We start from the raw sequence: 14462 nt of genomic DNA on the forward strand, positions 1-14462 counted from the left end.
ACATTATTATACTATTAGATATCAGTACCACTCTCTGCAGTAATAACAGACCACGTCATTATTATATAGGGGATACATTTTATGTATATCAGTCATACACGGAGAAGATAAATACATTATTATACTATTAGATATCAGTACCACTCTCTGCAGTAATAACAGACCACGTCATTGTTATATAGGGGATACATTATATGTATATCAGTCATACACAGAGAAGATAAATACATTATTATACTATTAGATATCAGCACCACTCTCTGCAGTAATAACAGACCACGTCATTGTTATATAGGGGATACATTTTATGTATATCAGTCATACACAGAGAAGATAAATACATTATTATACTATTATATATCAGCACCACTCTCTGCAGTAATAACAGACCACGTCATTGTTATATAGGGGATACATATTATGTATATCAGTCATACACAGAGAAGATAAATACATTATTAGTCTATTAGATATCAGCACCACTCTCTGCAGTAATAACAGACCACGTCATTGTTATATAGAGGATACATATTATGTATATCAGTCATACACAGAGAAGATAAATACATTATTATACTATTAGATATCAGCACCACTCTCTGCAGTAATAACAGACCACGTCATTGTTATATAGGGGATACATTTTATGCAGTTTATTTATAAAATACATTATTATTTGAAAAAAATACATTCTATTAGGGAAAGTAATGGGTAGTATCCAGCTTTTGCTGCTTTGGAATGCTGGGTTAATGGTGATGCACTAAGTATTGGTTGGAGGTGGTTAGAAAAACAAAATAAAAATATTCACTTTCTTGCAATTTAATTTAAAAAAATGCCTTTTTGGGGAGATTATCTTTGGCCTTTTTAGGAGAAATAAGGAAACTAATGATTTAAAAAAACAAACCAAGGTATTGTGTGGGCACTGTATAAATAATACAAAGCAGAGACAATTATTGTCATCACCACTGTAACTCTGTATTATCTAGCAAATGACACCATGGTCAGCCCAACGTCCAGGGTTCCTACTCTATGAAATACTCTGCTTACCCCATTAATATGAAGGTAAGATGTGGTCACCTCCCAGATACAGATGGTAACATCTAGGTAAGGGCTGGCGTGTGAGCCCTCTGTATTCGTTAATGGCATTACTAGTGTCACACAGATGGTACCATGTATAATATGGGTAACACCATCCATAGACATTTCTCTTCTGTTACTGCATAAATAAATACTGACATTGAAATGTAATCACCCCAAATAGTGTCAGAATAGGTTCCGCAGAGAAGGGGGTAAAGGATGGAGCATGTGTGTAATTACAGGAACCATCCCGGGTTAGTGGGTGTTGCAGGGTCTATTTTCCCACCGGTAAGAGGACTAGACTATTGCACATGCTTAGAGGTGGTGCAGGTCAATCCTCAGCCTATGCTGTGTTTGGAACCTATTTTGTACCTTCCAGGCTGTATTACTGCAGAAAAGCACATGTGCAAGGACATGAATAGCAAATATGGAATCCCCCAATGACCCCCATGATGCCTGAATATTTGTGTAAGAAAACCATCCTCACCTGCTCGCACATTTCAACCATTATGGTCTTCATCCAAGGCCTTCCCAATGCTGGTTCAAACGCGTCGGCAGGTGAGGGTGGTTCTCTTTCACAACTAGCTGGCTGGGAAAGGCAGCATAGTATAACTGAAGTCCCGGGATGTAACGGTGCTGGTTTATGTGTTTTCTGCGCTCACAACAGCCTAAATCTGGTAGACTGAGATTCAAAGACTAATTATATGCTGTAATTGTGTTTTGAATATTTTTTGTGCTATTAGTATGATTTTTGTGCTTTTGACAATAAAACGGTAATGCATGAGATGGACTCTATTTTCCTGTTTCAAAAATTGAGATGTCTTGGAGAAACATTTAATGTGTGATGACACATTTTTGGAGTCTTGATCTGAGAGGTGAGTTGGAGCTGGGAAAGTTACATATTATGCATCACTGTCACTCAGAATTTATTTTGTATTATAAGTGGACAATTCTAACATCACTGTCATACACACATTAGTTCTTCAGGAGATTGCCCCCTAGCACCAGCAGGTAGCCACATGCAGCAAGCCTCTGCTGGAAGGCAGGGGAGTAATATCATTTATCAGTAACATGCACACGGTTAGCTGGCCCTGGCTACTGCATCACTGAGGCCGCTCTCTCAGGGCTGGATGATGGAGGACACAATGGAGGCTGTGATGGACACGGTATTTCTACCCATGTACAGTATGAATGGATCACTTTCTGCAAAAATAATCCCAAGGCTTAACAGGTGGCGGCCCCATCACATTACATCAGCCATCACCTGCTCATACCTCACTCTGCATAAAGGGTCATCCCAAGACTTACAGGGGACGGCCCCGTCACATTACAGCAGCCATCACCTGCTCATACCTCACTCTCTGCATAAAGGGTCATCCCAATACTTACAGGGTGCGGCCCCGTCACATTACAGCAGCCATCACCTGCTCATACATCACTCTCTGCATAAAGGGTCATCCCAATACTTACAGGGGGCGGCCCCGTCACATTACAGCAGCCATCACCTGCTCATACCTCACTCTCTGCATAAAGGGTCATCCCAATACTTACAGGGTGCGGCCCCGTCACATTACAGCAGCCATCACCTGCTCAGACCTCACTTTTTGAAGATTGGGAGTCTTCCTCATTGGGCTTCTCCCTGAACATGTCAGCTTCACATGACCCCACAGAACAGGGTATCAAGCTATGTCCACTGAGCATAGAGACAGCCAATCCAAAATTGGACAACAGTAACATGAGTTACGTCATATCACACATCTCATTCCATCACACTGATGATGGCAGATTACCTTAGACAAGTGGATACTAAATACTATCCAGCATGGCCTCTATCTACCAGTAATACAGTTCCCATATCAATGATGCCTGGGTGACAATTCATACAGTCATCTATGTGACTATTGGCAGATACTACGATGGTGGAAGGTGGCAGCGGTGTGCGATGGAGGTCAGTACACAGCAGATAGACTTTAGATAGGAAATTGTTTATAAACCGGTAGAAGCAGGTACAGAATAATGAATGGGTAATGCAATACTCAGCAGGTACAGGATACAGTGATAACCAGTTACAACTAGGAGCATGTAAGGGTTATGCTAGTACCTGTAGTGCGCCTATGTTCACACACAGTGGGGCCAGTGGGATGTTGGTATTATACAGAGGTGACAGTGGTATTTGGAGTCTCTGTGGGGCCTCTATATGGTGAGCACTCGGTCACGTCCTATATGCTGAGAGGAGAATGACACGCAGGGAATCAAGCATGCACAGTAGTGCACTTGGCAGGTTGGAGGTAGCTACTTCAGGTCCTAGTGCCCATAGGATAAGGGAGACAGGGTGCAGACCACACTCTCTGTGACATTGGTATCATACAATACAGAAACCAGATGGCTCAGCAGGGAAGAAACTTTAAACAGGTTTTACACCCATAAAGATACAATATGGAGGGTTACAGTACATTACTGCTCTCCCAAATACATAGTTACTTTGTAAACTAGACATCAGAGATTTACCATTCTGTACCAATGCACCCCCATCACAGACACCAACTATGCTGCTACTGGATGGAGCTCCTATACTAATAGGCCATTATAATTATCTGATCAGATGCCCCGTACACATTGTCACAGTGATGGAAGCAGCCATTACTCTGTCAGTAAGGAAGCCAATGCATAGTCTAGCTGACATTCTCACGGCACCTTGAAGTGGGGGTATGGAAATTTCAGTTGAACCCCCCCAAACTTTAGGTATTTTGATAATGGGAATTAGCCTCTGCTTCCTTTTCAATCTCCTTCACCTCTCACTGCCTGTTTTCCTCTCCCACCTCCTTCATCTCTCACTGCCTACTTCCCTCTCACTGCCTACTTCCCTCTCCCACCCCCCTGCTTCTCTCACTGCCTACTTCCCTTTAACACCCCCTGTACCTGACACTACCTGCTTCCCTCTTTCAACCTAACACCTCACAGTGCTCACATTACCTCACCCCAGTACCTCTCAGGCCATCTGCACTGATAGAGACTGGCTGCATCTCTTCCCCATCCCCCTGGCTGGCAGTGGGCTCTCCACGGATGGCTCGGCCCCAAGCAGGGGCATTTCTTTGATCAGCACTGGCTGAGACCAGCTGCTTCGCCCCATCTGGCAGGGAGTGGTCTTTCTGTGGTGGAACGGCACCCAGCAGGAACACACACACATCTTTGATCGACGCTTGGACCGAGTATTGAATCCCCAGCACCAGGGTATGAGGGCAGATGCAGCGACAGTTTAAACATTGTGCTGGCCATGAACCAATCAAAGGTGAGTACCGGCAGCCAATCAGAAGCAGCCGTGCAACTGCTTCTGATTGACTGCTGGACCACAAGCCGTGATTGGCTAGCGGCCAGCGTCGAATTTAAGACAATCGCTGACTTCTCTTTTTAATTGGCTGCCGGTCCACAATTGGTTCACAGCCGGCTACAAGTATACACTGCTGCTGCATCCGCTCTGGCGCTGGATCTGATCCTTCATTAAGCCAGTGCTGATCAGTGGGACACATCTCCAAATAATGCTGCCGCTACAATTTTGGCTCTGGGATTCCATATTTAGTCCCAGCGATGACTGCCAATTGGAACACTGAATGAAGTGGCGGTATGGCATACTACCCTATACTGGCTCACTTTGAGCCCTGCTCATACCTCCTCACAGCATCAGCCTGAATTTATTAGCACCTGGGGTTTATCATACAATTACAGTCAATCTATTTTGATTTTTTTCCAACAGATATTTTTTGGGGAGGAGGGTTCCAGTTAAATACACCTGTTTCTCAGTGTACCCTCAGAGATAGAGCATGTTGAGTTATCCCCAACTGCAGCCATTATGTACAGAACCTCACCATTAGACATCATAGATTACATTAGGGAGGGTGGTGCCAGTTACATAACCCTATTTCTCTCAGAGTATCCTCTTAGAAAGGGCACATGGTAATATATCCAACTGAAGCCATTATGTACAGAATCTCACTCACTCTGATAAGCCAGCTCAGGTTCGGTCTGAGAAATCCCCTCAGGCTCTCCAGGGAAGGTCTCAGGGAGCAACAGAGGTGCTGGAACCCCTCACACAATATAAATGAGAGGCAGATAGATTTAGTTCCAGTCTGATATACTTTTGGCATCTTCCACTAAAGCTGCAATTTATGCATCTATAAGGCCACAAACTACAGCAAGATACAGAGCTGCACATAATGAGCTTATCAGATGGCATTCCCAAATACTGACCTCCTTCTCTACTGCAACTTGTTGTATATTCTCTGGCTTAGACATGGCCTCAGCCACCGTTAGATCATTTGGCTCTGCTCTCTTGCCTTCTCATCAGTGCCGGCTTTACATTCAGCACAGACATTAGATGTGTCACCAATGATATCTCTGGAGTACCGGGCTTTATATTCAGCCACAGACATTAGATGGTCTCACCGATGATATCTCAGCAGTGCCGGATTTACACCTGCAAACACGATTGTAGCATCATTTATGGGGATGTAATGCTGACACTGTAACAATGCTATAGTCACAATATTAGCATGTCAGCATGGCGTGTTACACCTGACCTGGCTGATGTGACCATACATTAGGGTTACGGGAAACCATCGCACCTTGCTGTCATGCCCTGGCCATCACCACACAGGGGTAGACTGAAAATCAGAATAATCATCTATAGCTGGAGACTGCAATATTTTACAGCCATATGAGTTTCTTCCTTCAGGAGATATCATGTTGTGTGAAGCAGCAAATTCATTCATATTATACAAAGCTGATGGTCCAGTGTGGGCAAAAGGGCTCAAATAAGGGGAGACTAAGCCTGTTAGGAGGATGGCGGTGCGCTGGTGCGCAGCGGTTATGGATATAGACACTGTCAGGCATAGAAGTTCAAGCAGCTTACTTTCATGTTGCTGTTGGTTGGTGCATTTTGGTGGAGCTGGGCTGCGATCGTATATCCCTGGGAAGAGCTGTTGTGGCTGCGATGCTGTAGCAGGATGCCGGGTGGTATGGTGCTGGAGGTTGAGTGGAAGTGCACTCGGGACCCGGAGTGGAGACTGCCAGGACAGCAGACCCTACCCCTAGAGACCTGGAAGTTGGGGAGGAAGTGTTCTCAGGACTCCAAGTGGGGGCTGCTGGGATGGCTGATGCTGCCCCTAGAGGCCTGGAAGTCAGGGCAGAAGTACGCTCGGGACTCAGAGCGGGGGCTGCTGGGATGGATGACCCCACTGACGCTGTCCCAGGAGGTGAGGTGCTGCATCTGTCCCAGGATTGGGGATTTTGGGAGCAGGCTGCTAAGCAGGCATGGCAGCGGCTAGCTCCTGGTGGAGAGAATTATAGCCACAACAGTGGTAGAAATGAGCACAGATCAAGGTACGGGGGTCGCAGTTGGTGACCTAGTATGGCAAGTGCTTATAGTTGGAAGCGTTATCCATTTGAGGGAAAGGTTGCAGAAGCAGGGGGAAGAGGGCTGGAGTTAAAAATCAAACTACTGCTGCTCTGCCTCCTAAATCCCCCTTTACCCAGTTTATTTTTAGCAAATGTTCAGTCTCTTCCCAGTAAATTGGATGATATACAAGTGGATCTAGCAAGCAAATTTAAGGAACTGCTCCATCATAATCTTTACTGAGACTTGGTTAAACAGTTTGGTCCCGGATTCTGCTATATGTCTTGTAGATAGGTCATTATTTAGGGCAGACTGGACTGAGCTTCGGGTAAGCTCAGAGGCGGTGGACTCTGTATAGATGTGAACAATAAGTGTTGTTCTAATGCTACGTTTATTGAGTTTCTGTTCAGCAGATTTAGAATTAATTACCTGTTGATTAAATGCAGGCCATTTTATTTGCCCAGGGAATTTGCAATTGTTATAGTGATAGCTGTCTATATTCCCCCACAGGTAAATGTGGGACGCGCACTGGACACTTTATATGTTTTAAAAAAATTGCAATCTACTTATGTAAATGGTATATTTATTGTGGCAGGTGATTTTAACCAGGCGGATTTATAAGTGGTACTGCCAAAGTTTTTTAAGAATGTTATGGTTCCAACACGGGGGCAAATACTTTGGATCAAGTCTATACAAATCTTAAAATGGCCTATGAGACTGTTGTGTGTCCCCATATTGGAAAATTGGACCATGTCTCCTTGTTCATGATACCTTTATATAAGCCCTTGGTCAGACGTGTTAGGCCTATTAGGAGATCTGTTTTAGTTTGGCCAGAGGGAGCAACTGAGAGGTTACAGGACCACCTAACATTTACTAATTGGGAAATGTTAATTGAGGACTCCATGGTAGAAGGGTCTATAAACCTTGATCTTCTGACCATTATGGTCTTGGGCTATATTAGTTGCTGTGTTGAGAGTGTGACATTAAGGAAAACGTTTAGGGTATTCCCAAATGAGTAACCATGGCTAAATAGTGAGGTACGTTCCTTATTTAAAGCTCGGGATAGAGCCTTAAATCTAGTAATAAGGAACTGTATACAAAGGTGAGGTCTGACTTGAGGAGAGGTATTAAAAGGGCCAAAATAGAGTATTCAACTAGGATGGAGAATAAATGTAATCAGTGTAAAGACCCCGAGTATGTGGCAGGGTCTACGTGATATCACTGATTATAAAACCAAAGCGATTGAGTTATGTGGTGTTAGCAGTGCTTTGGTGGAAAACCTGAATATATTTTATTCTAGCTTCGACAAGGAAAATGTGTCCAAAATTATGGTCCCGGAAATTCAACCTAAGGAGTTACCCTTAGTGTTAGATGAATTATTAATACGGAAGTGTTTGCATAGGGTAACCCCGGGTAAAGCTGCAGGTCCAGATGGGATGTTGTAATGAGTTAGGGGAGACTTTTACGTTAATATATAATGTGTCCCTTGCATATTGCCAAGTCCCAAAATGTTTTAAAGAAACAACCATTGTTCCTGTCCCAAAAAAATCTGTGCCTAAATGTCTAAACAACTATCGCCCGATTGCTTTTACTTCCATTGTTATGAAATGTTTTGAGCTTTTAGTGCTGAAACATATTAAATCCCCCTTTGCTGCTGGATTTGATCCTTACCAATTTGGTTATAGGGTAAATCGTTCTACAGATGATGCTGTTTTATCAGTTTTACACACGGTGCAGACTCTCTTAGAGCAGAAGAGGTCTTACTGTATGTTAGAATTTTATTTATTGATTTTAGTTCTGCTTTTAATACTATTATTCTGGCATCTTTGGTCTCAAAGCTTTTTCAGTTAGGTCTAAATGGGCATTTGTGCAATTGGGTTTTGAATTTTTTGACAGATAGGCCCCAAGTGGTTAAGTTAGGGGGATGTGTTTCTGGGGAAGTTTTGTGAAAACCGGTGCCCCACAGGGGTGCGCTTTGAGCCCTATTTACTTATGACTGTGTTACTTTCAACTTCACAGTCTGTGAAGATTGTGAAGTTTGCTGACGACATCGCCATTGTGGGTCTGATAGGAAATGAGGGGAGGAAGCCTATCGGTATGAGGTGCAAAGATTGCTAGAATGGAGTAAGGATAATTATTTACTCCTAAATACAACAAAAACTAAAGAGATGGTAATTGACTTCAGGAGGGTGGATTGTGGACCCAAATTACCAGTGGTTTTGGATGATATGGTCATTGAGGTGGTGGATTCCTTAAGCTTTTATCGTTGTATAATAGAGAGTGTCCTGACCTATGGGATTATTATATGGTGTGGAAATTGTACTGCTGCTGATCGGGGGGCTCCTGAGCGGGTGGTCAAGACTGCAAGCAAAATAATAGGTGTAAAACTGCCCCAAATTCTAGTTCTCTATGAGAGTATTTAAGCAGACTAGAAGCATCTAAGCTGATCCTAGTCATCCCAACTACATGGTTTTTGAAAGATTACCATGAAATGTACTCTTTAGGAGTGTGCGCACACATACAAAGTGGTTATATAATGGCTTCGTTCCATGTCGCTGTTCTCTATTGAACTGTCACAATGCACTGACCTGAGTATTATGGAAATGTTTTACTGGTTTGTTTTATATGCTGAAGTGTTTGTAATTTACATTTCATTGACAATCTAACATGTTTTGTTTTGTTGTTGATGACAATAAAGTGTGTATTGTATTGTATTGTATAACTGCAGGATAGATACAGTATTCATATGAAGAGTATAATAAGAGATACATTGTACAAAACGTTATACTCTGGCTAATATGTCTGTACTGTAAAAGGAATCAGATGATATTCTCTATGAAAAATCTGTGTTGGGATCACCAATGAATGTGATATAGACATAACAGTACAGAGAATAAAACGCTGATAAATATTGAGGAATTTAGAAGAAATAATTTATTATCTCAATATATAACAATATACAAGTCAGAAAGACACGTATATACAGTATATATACATAAATATGAGCAATTAATGGTAGGGCCGTACGGCTCAGAATTTCCTTATTACACACGCTTCATTCTATATCCACATCTCTAATTCTTTCTTTTATTATATCACTGACTGCATATAATCTATGCATGTTACAGCTAACAATAAGTTATATATTATACATGTGCATCAATGACAGACAACCTCTTCTAGTTCTTCCTTGGTGTTAGCAGAACAAGGCAGTGACCCTCCTGATGAGTAGAGGAGACCATTGGGAGAGGCTGAGAGAGGAGGTTACAGAGAGTAGATTGGAGACATGAGGAGATTGGGGACTGTCAGTAGCAATACTGAAATCACCCATGATGATGGTGGAGATGTCTGAGGATAGGAAGTGAGGGAGCCGGGCAGAAATATGTAACAGAAATTGTTGGGGTGGCCCAGGTGGGCGATAGACAGCAACACGCAGAGAAAGGGGTGACAGTCCTGACAGAATGTACAAATGATGTAAATGTGAGTGATGGTACCTGTGGGAGAACTGTGTATGTGATAGATTGGGACAGTAATATTCCAACCCCACCTCCTTTACTAGTACCAGGCCTGGAGGTGTGTGTGATAGTGCTGGTCACTATTTTACTATTACCAGGCCTGGAGGTCCCCGTGTGACAGTGCTGCAGGGGAGGGAGTGTCTGATTGTGTGAGCTATGTTTCTGTTATCACCAGAAGGTTGAGGTTTTTTTAGATAAAGGTCATGGATGGATGTAAATTTGTTGCAGACAGAGCGTGCATTCCATAAGGCACATTATAGTGACTGGGAGGGTGATGGGAGAAACATGATGTTTATGAGGTTTCCTGGATTTATAGTCCATTATGAGTGGGGCCTGGATTTGGAGATATGTTACCAGCTAATAGAAGCAGGAGAGATAATTATAGTTGTAGGAGGTGTATAAAAGATTTTTATGGCGACAGGTTAAGGATGTTTGTCAGTTAATTCAGTGTATATAGATAACAAGAAATCTCATGTGTGTACATAAGAGAAGAGTAGATTCATTTGGTGGCAATGTGTACAGAGGGGTAAGATACAGGGAGAGTGATGGATGTAATAGAGAAGATACCATGGAGTGATAAGAAAAATCTATTTTTTAACACATGTTGATTTTGGATTAAATGTTGAAATTTGTAGGTCAGTACAATACTGTCAAGTTTGATTATTAAATTACCTGATCACGGATGGTTTTCAATGTTTGTTACACTTTTTTTAACTGTTTAGGAGACCCACTTAGTTATTCCACACTTTATGTATTACCACAGTTAGTTGCCCCCTCAGCTAGCTGCCCCCTAAGACTGAATGGTAAGATATAATCTGGCTGATAAGACACAGGCCTACATCTGAGCCAATTGGTCAGTGGAATGAAATGCAGAGTGATGAGAGGACATACATAGCACTGTGTGTGTGTGAGTATATAACAGGCAGTGTGCTACTATAATCTATGCTTCACTGATCCCCATCACACACAGGTAATGACAATTACAGCAACTCATTACATCACATACGTATAACATCAGATGGAAGATGTGATGTACTCCACGATGGACTGACATTGGGAATGTGTCACCACATGGCTTTCTTGGCTAAAATTCAAGGAGACTGAGGACTACTTGCTTTTGATTAGCAATACAAAAGACATCTTTCCCTCCCTGTTCCCTTCAGTTGTCCATGACTGCGTAATATATACTTTCTTTTTATTAAGATTGATTGCTGTGTGGAAAATGTACCAATGTTTGTCCACGGATGGCACTGTGTATTGTCCATTCTGCTATTACTGGTACTCAAAACACAATAGATTATCCAAAAGATTTGAAGCATTTGAATTGCTTAAAGTATTCTGTTTTATGTCTTAAGCTCATGTTTTTTATGTATTATTTGATGTGTAACAAGATTTGATTTCTGTGTAAAACATTTCCCACACTCAGAGCATGGAAATGGTTTTTCACCTGTGTGACGTCTCTGATGTTTAATAAGAACTGATTTTCTGGTAAAACATTTCCCACACTCAGAGCATGGAAATGGTTTCTCACCTGTGTGACTTCTCTGATGTATAACAAGTTCTGATTTCTGTGAAAAACATTTCCCACACTCAGAGCATGGAAATGGTTTCTCACCTGTGTGACGTCTCTGATGTGTAACAAGTTCTGATTTCTGTGTAAAGCATTTCCCACAGTCAAAGCATGGAAATGGTTTCTCACCTGTGTGATTTCTCTGATGTCTTACAAGATTTGATTTATGTGTAAAATATTTCCCACAGTCAGAGCATGGAAATGGTTTCTCACTTGTGTGACGTCTCTGATGTCTAAGTAGACTTGATTTTCTTGTAAAACATTTTCCACACTGAGAGCATGAAATTGGTTTCTCACCTGTGTGACTTCCCTGATGTATAACAAGAAGTGATTTTCTGGTAAAACATTTCCCACACTCAGAGCATGGAAATGGTTTCTCACCCATGTGACATCTTTGATGTCTAACAAGATATGTTTTGTCTTTGAAACATTTCCCACACTCAGAGCATGGAAACGGTTTGTCACTTGTATGACGTCTCAGATGTATAACAAGAGCTGATTTATAAACAAAACATTTCCCACACACAGAGCATGGAAATGGCCTCTCACCTGTGTGACTTCTCTGATGTGTAACAAGATCTGATTTATAGGTGAAACATTTCCCACACTCAGAGCATGTATGGGGCTTTGTACTGTTCTTAGTTGGTTGATCATTAATGACTTTTGTGTTCTGTTGGGCATCTATAGAACAGGAAAATATTGTATCTACTGCAGATGTAATAAGTATACCAATATCTGAGGTATCAGGAGAACATTCCCCATAATCAGAGGGATCAGATGACACATGTGCACTGTGAGGTGCTGGATGTATTATTGTGGTGTTAGGAGTTTGTCCTAGAGAATCTCGGGTGATGTTGTGATCTTCTATGTCACCATCTGTAGATGAGATGAGATGTCCCTCTGAGATCTTCCTTCTGTTACATCCATCTGCTGGGAATAAAATAAATATAAGATAAAAGTAATGTTTCCCTGTAACAGGGATAGCTTTCTAATAGAGACTACGGTGACAGGTCCCCAAATTAGTAACAAATGGGGAAGTTCTGTTGTGTCATGGTACAATGTATAACGGTCACATATTATGCTATGTTATAGTTATCACAGGGGTTACATGTTTATTCTAATACAAAACATAAAGACAATTGTTGTCGGCATTGGCGCCATCACTACAAACCTGGGTACATCTAGCAATCCAAGCACAAGGACGTAAGCAAAAGATTTAAGCTTGCATCCCAGTATCAAGCTTCCTGCAAGTATTTATATTGTATATGCATCAAACACCATTACACTGCTGGTAACATGTGCTCACCTCCCAGATCCAAAGGCTATTGCCTAAACAAGCATAGGCTAGTGAGCCACACACAAAACGGCCTCATATTGGCATGATTGACAGCATTCAGGACTTTAGGTGCAATTTTCAAACAAAATAAAATAGGCCAGTCCTGGATGTTACCCATACGTTACATGGTACCAGCCGCGTGGCAATCGGTTTTTGTTTCACAATGAGCTTCTGTAGCTGGGAGGCGAAGAAGATGTAACTACAAGTTAGTGGTGTATGAAGGATCAGTCATAGAGTAGGAACTAGCAGAAAATTAGGAACTCCTGACGCCGGGCTGCAAGCTTAAATGTTTTGAGCAAAATATGAACAAATCTCTATACTGTCCTTTGCTGGATACACACACAGATTGTCAGCAGAGGTGACAAGCCCCGAAGTGCCAGATGTCCTTGTTCCTCCAAGTGATCGTAGAATTTTTTTGGGCTTCAACACTCCTAGGGATTCCTTCTGTCAGCAACCGCCTGTTACTGACTCCTCCCAATGCCTCCTGGGTGGTGCTGGCTAACTGCCACTGATCTGTCACTGTGGACCAGTCTGCACAGGGTATCTGGCAGAGAGACTGAGCTTGGAGACAATGGGCTCAAACCAGAACAGCTGGAAGTAGTGTTTGGTGCTACTCTGGTAGTCACAGGATATGAGCAGATGCAGGTGTCTAAGGCAATTGGGTATTTATTGCTCATAGGATATGTCTATACAAAGACAGTTACTCCAAAGCATACAAGGTGTTACACAGGTTCTCTCCTCTCAGATAGTCAGAGCGTATACACCTTACAGAGCCACATCAGTTCTTTACATCCAGATAATGTATATAACACAGCCCAAACCTCTACATAAAGTTATCACATCAGGAAACCAAAATTAAATATAATTTCAATATCACAGTAACAGGATAATTATATTCCTCCTGTGATATACCTGACACTTATTACACAGAATATTTACTCATCATGAAGAAAACTAAACTACTGTGACTTACACACAACATGTTACATGACTGGTCTCCTTAGTACAGAAGGCATGAACAGGAAACTCCAATATGCAGGAAGACCAAAAGACAAAGGTGTCACCGGGCAAATGGACAATATGGGTAACCCAGGCGCGGACATGTTTGTTTTAATAATTTACTTGCGCTGGAGATTATTTAGTGCCATCAATGAAGAGTATATCTCATAAAATAGAGATATAATGTTTTCTGACATACTACACCAGGCCTGACCCACCTGTGACTCTCCAGCTTCTGTGAAACTACAAGTCCCAGCATGACCTGCCGCATTTTGGCTATTAGGAAATGCTAAAACTGTGGCAGGGCATGCTGGGATGTGTAGTGTCACAACAGCTGGAAGGTCACAGGTTGGCCAGGTCTGTACTAGACCATGAAAGCTGAAGGCACGTGAACAAGACACTGCTGCCTCAAGGCTTGCAGGAAAGATGCGCAATATCCATGGGATGTACGGAGAGAGAAGCTGGGAATGTGCAGAGGTCACCATTTTGGGGAATGTTTACATGAATTATTTTTGTTATTGCAAATTTCCATTAAGAAAAAGCAGGAGAGTAGTGTGGGTGGCTTTTCATTTCAAA

General features: G+C 42.1%; 2 protein-coding genes across 2 annotated transcripts in view; one reads left to right on the forward strand and one right to left on the reverse strand.

The window, feature by feature from the left end:
* The window catches only part of LOC148502505 (uncharacterized), a 346350-nt gene that overhangs the window by 111154 nt on the left and 220734 nt on the right, over positions 1–14462 (forward strand). The gene's annotated exons all lie outside the window — the stretch shown is intronic.
* LOC148502506 (uncharacterized) overlaps positions 9477–14462 on the reverse strand; it is a 34840-nt gene continuing 29854 nt past the window's right edge. Inside the window, exon 6 of the mRNA XM_088449773.1 lies at positions 9477–12481. Coding sequence (XP_088305899.1) covers positions 11325–12481 — 1157 coding nt within the window. The 3' untranslated portion in view covers positions 9477–11324. The remainder of the gene's footprint in view (positions 12482–14462) is intronic.

This window comes from Taudactylus pleione, unplaced genomic scaffold (genome assembly GCF_031769625.1).
Source record: "Taudactylus pleione unplaced genomic scaffold, aTauple2 ptg000495l, whole genome shotgun sequence".
NCBI lineage: Eukaryota > Metazoa > Chordata > Amphibia > Anura > Myobatrachidae > Taudactylus > Taudactylus pleione.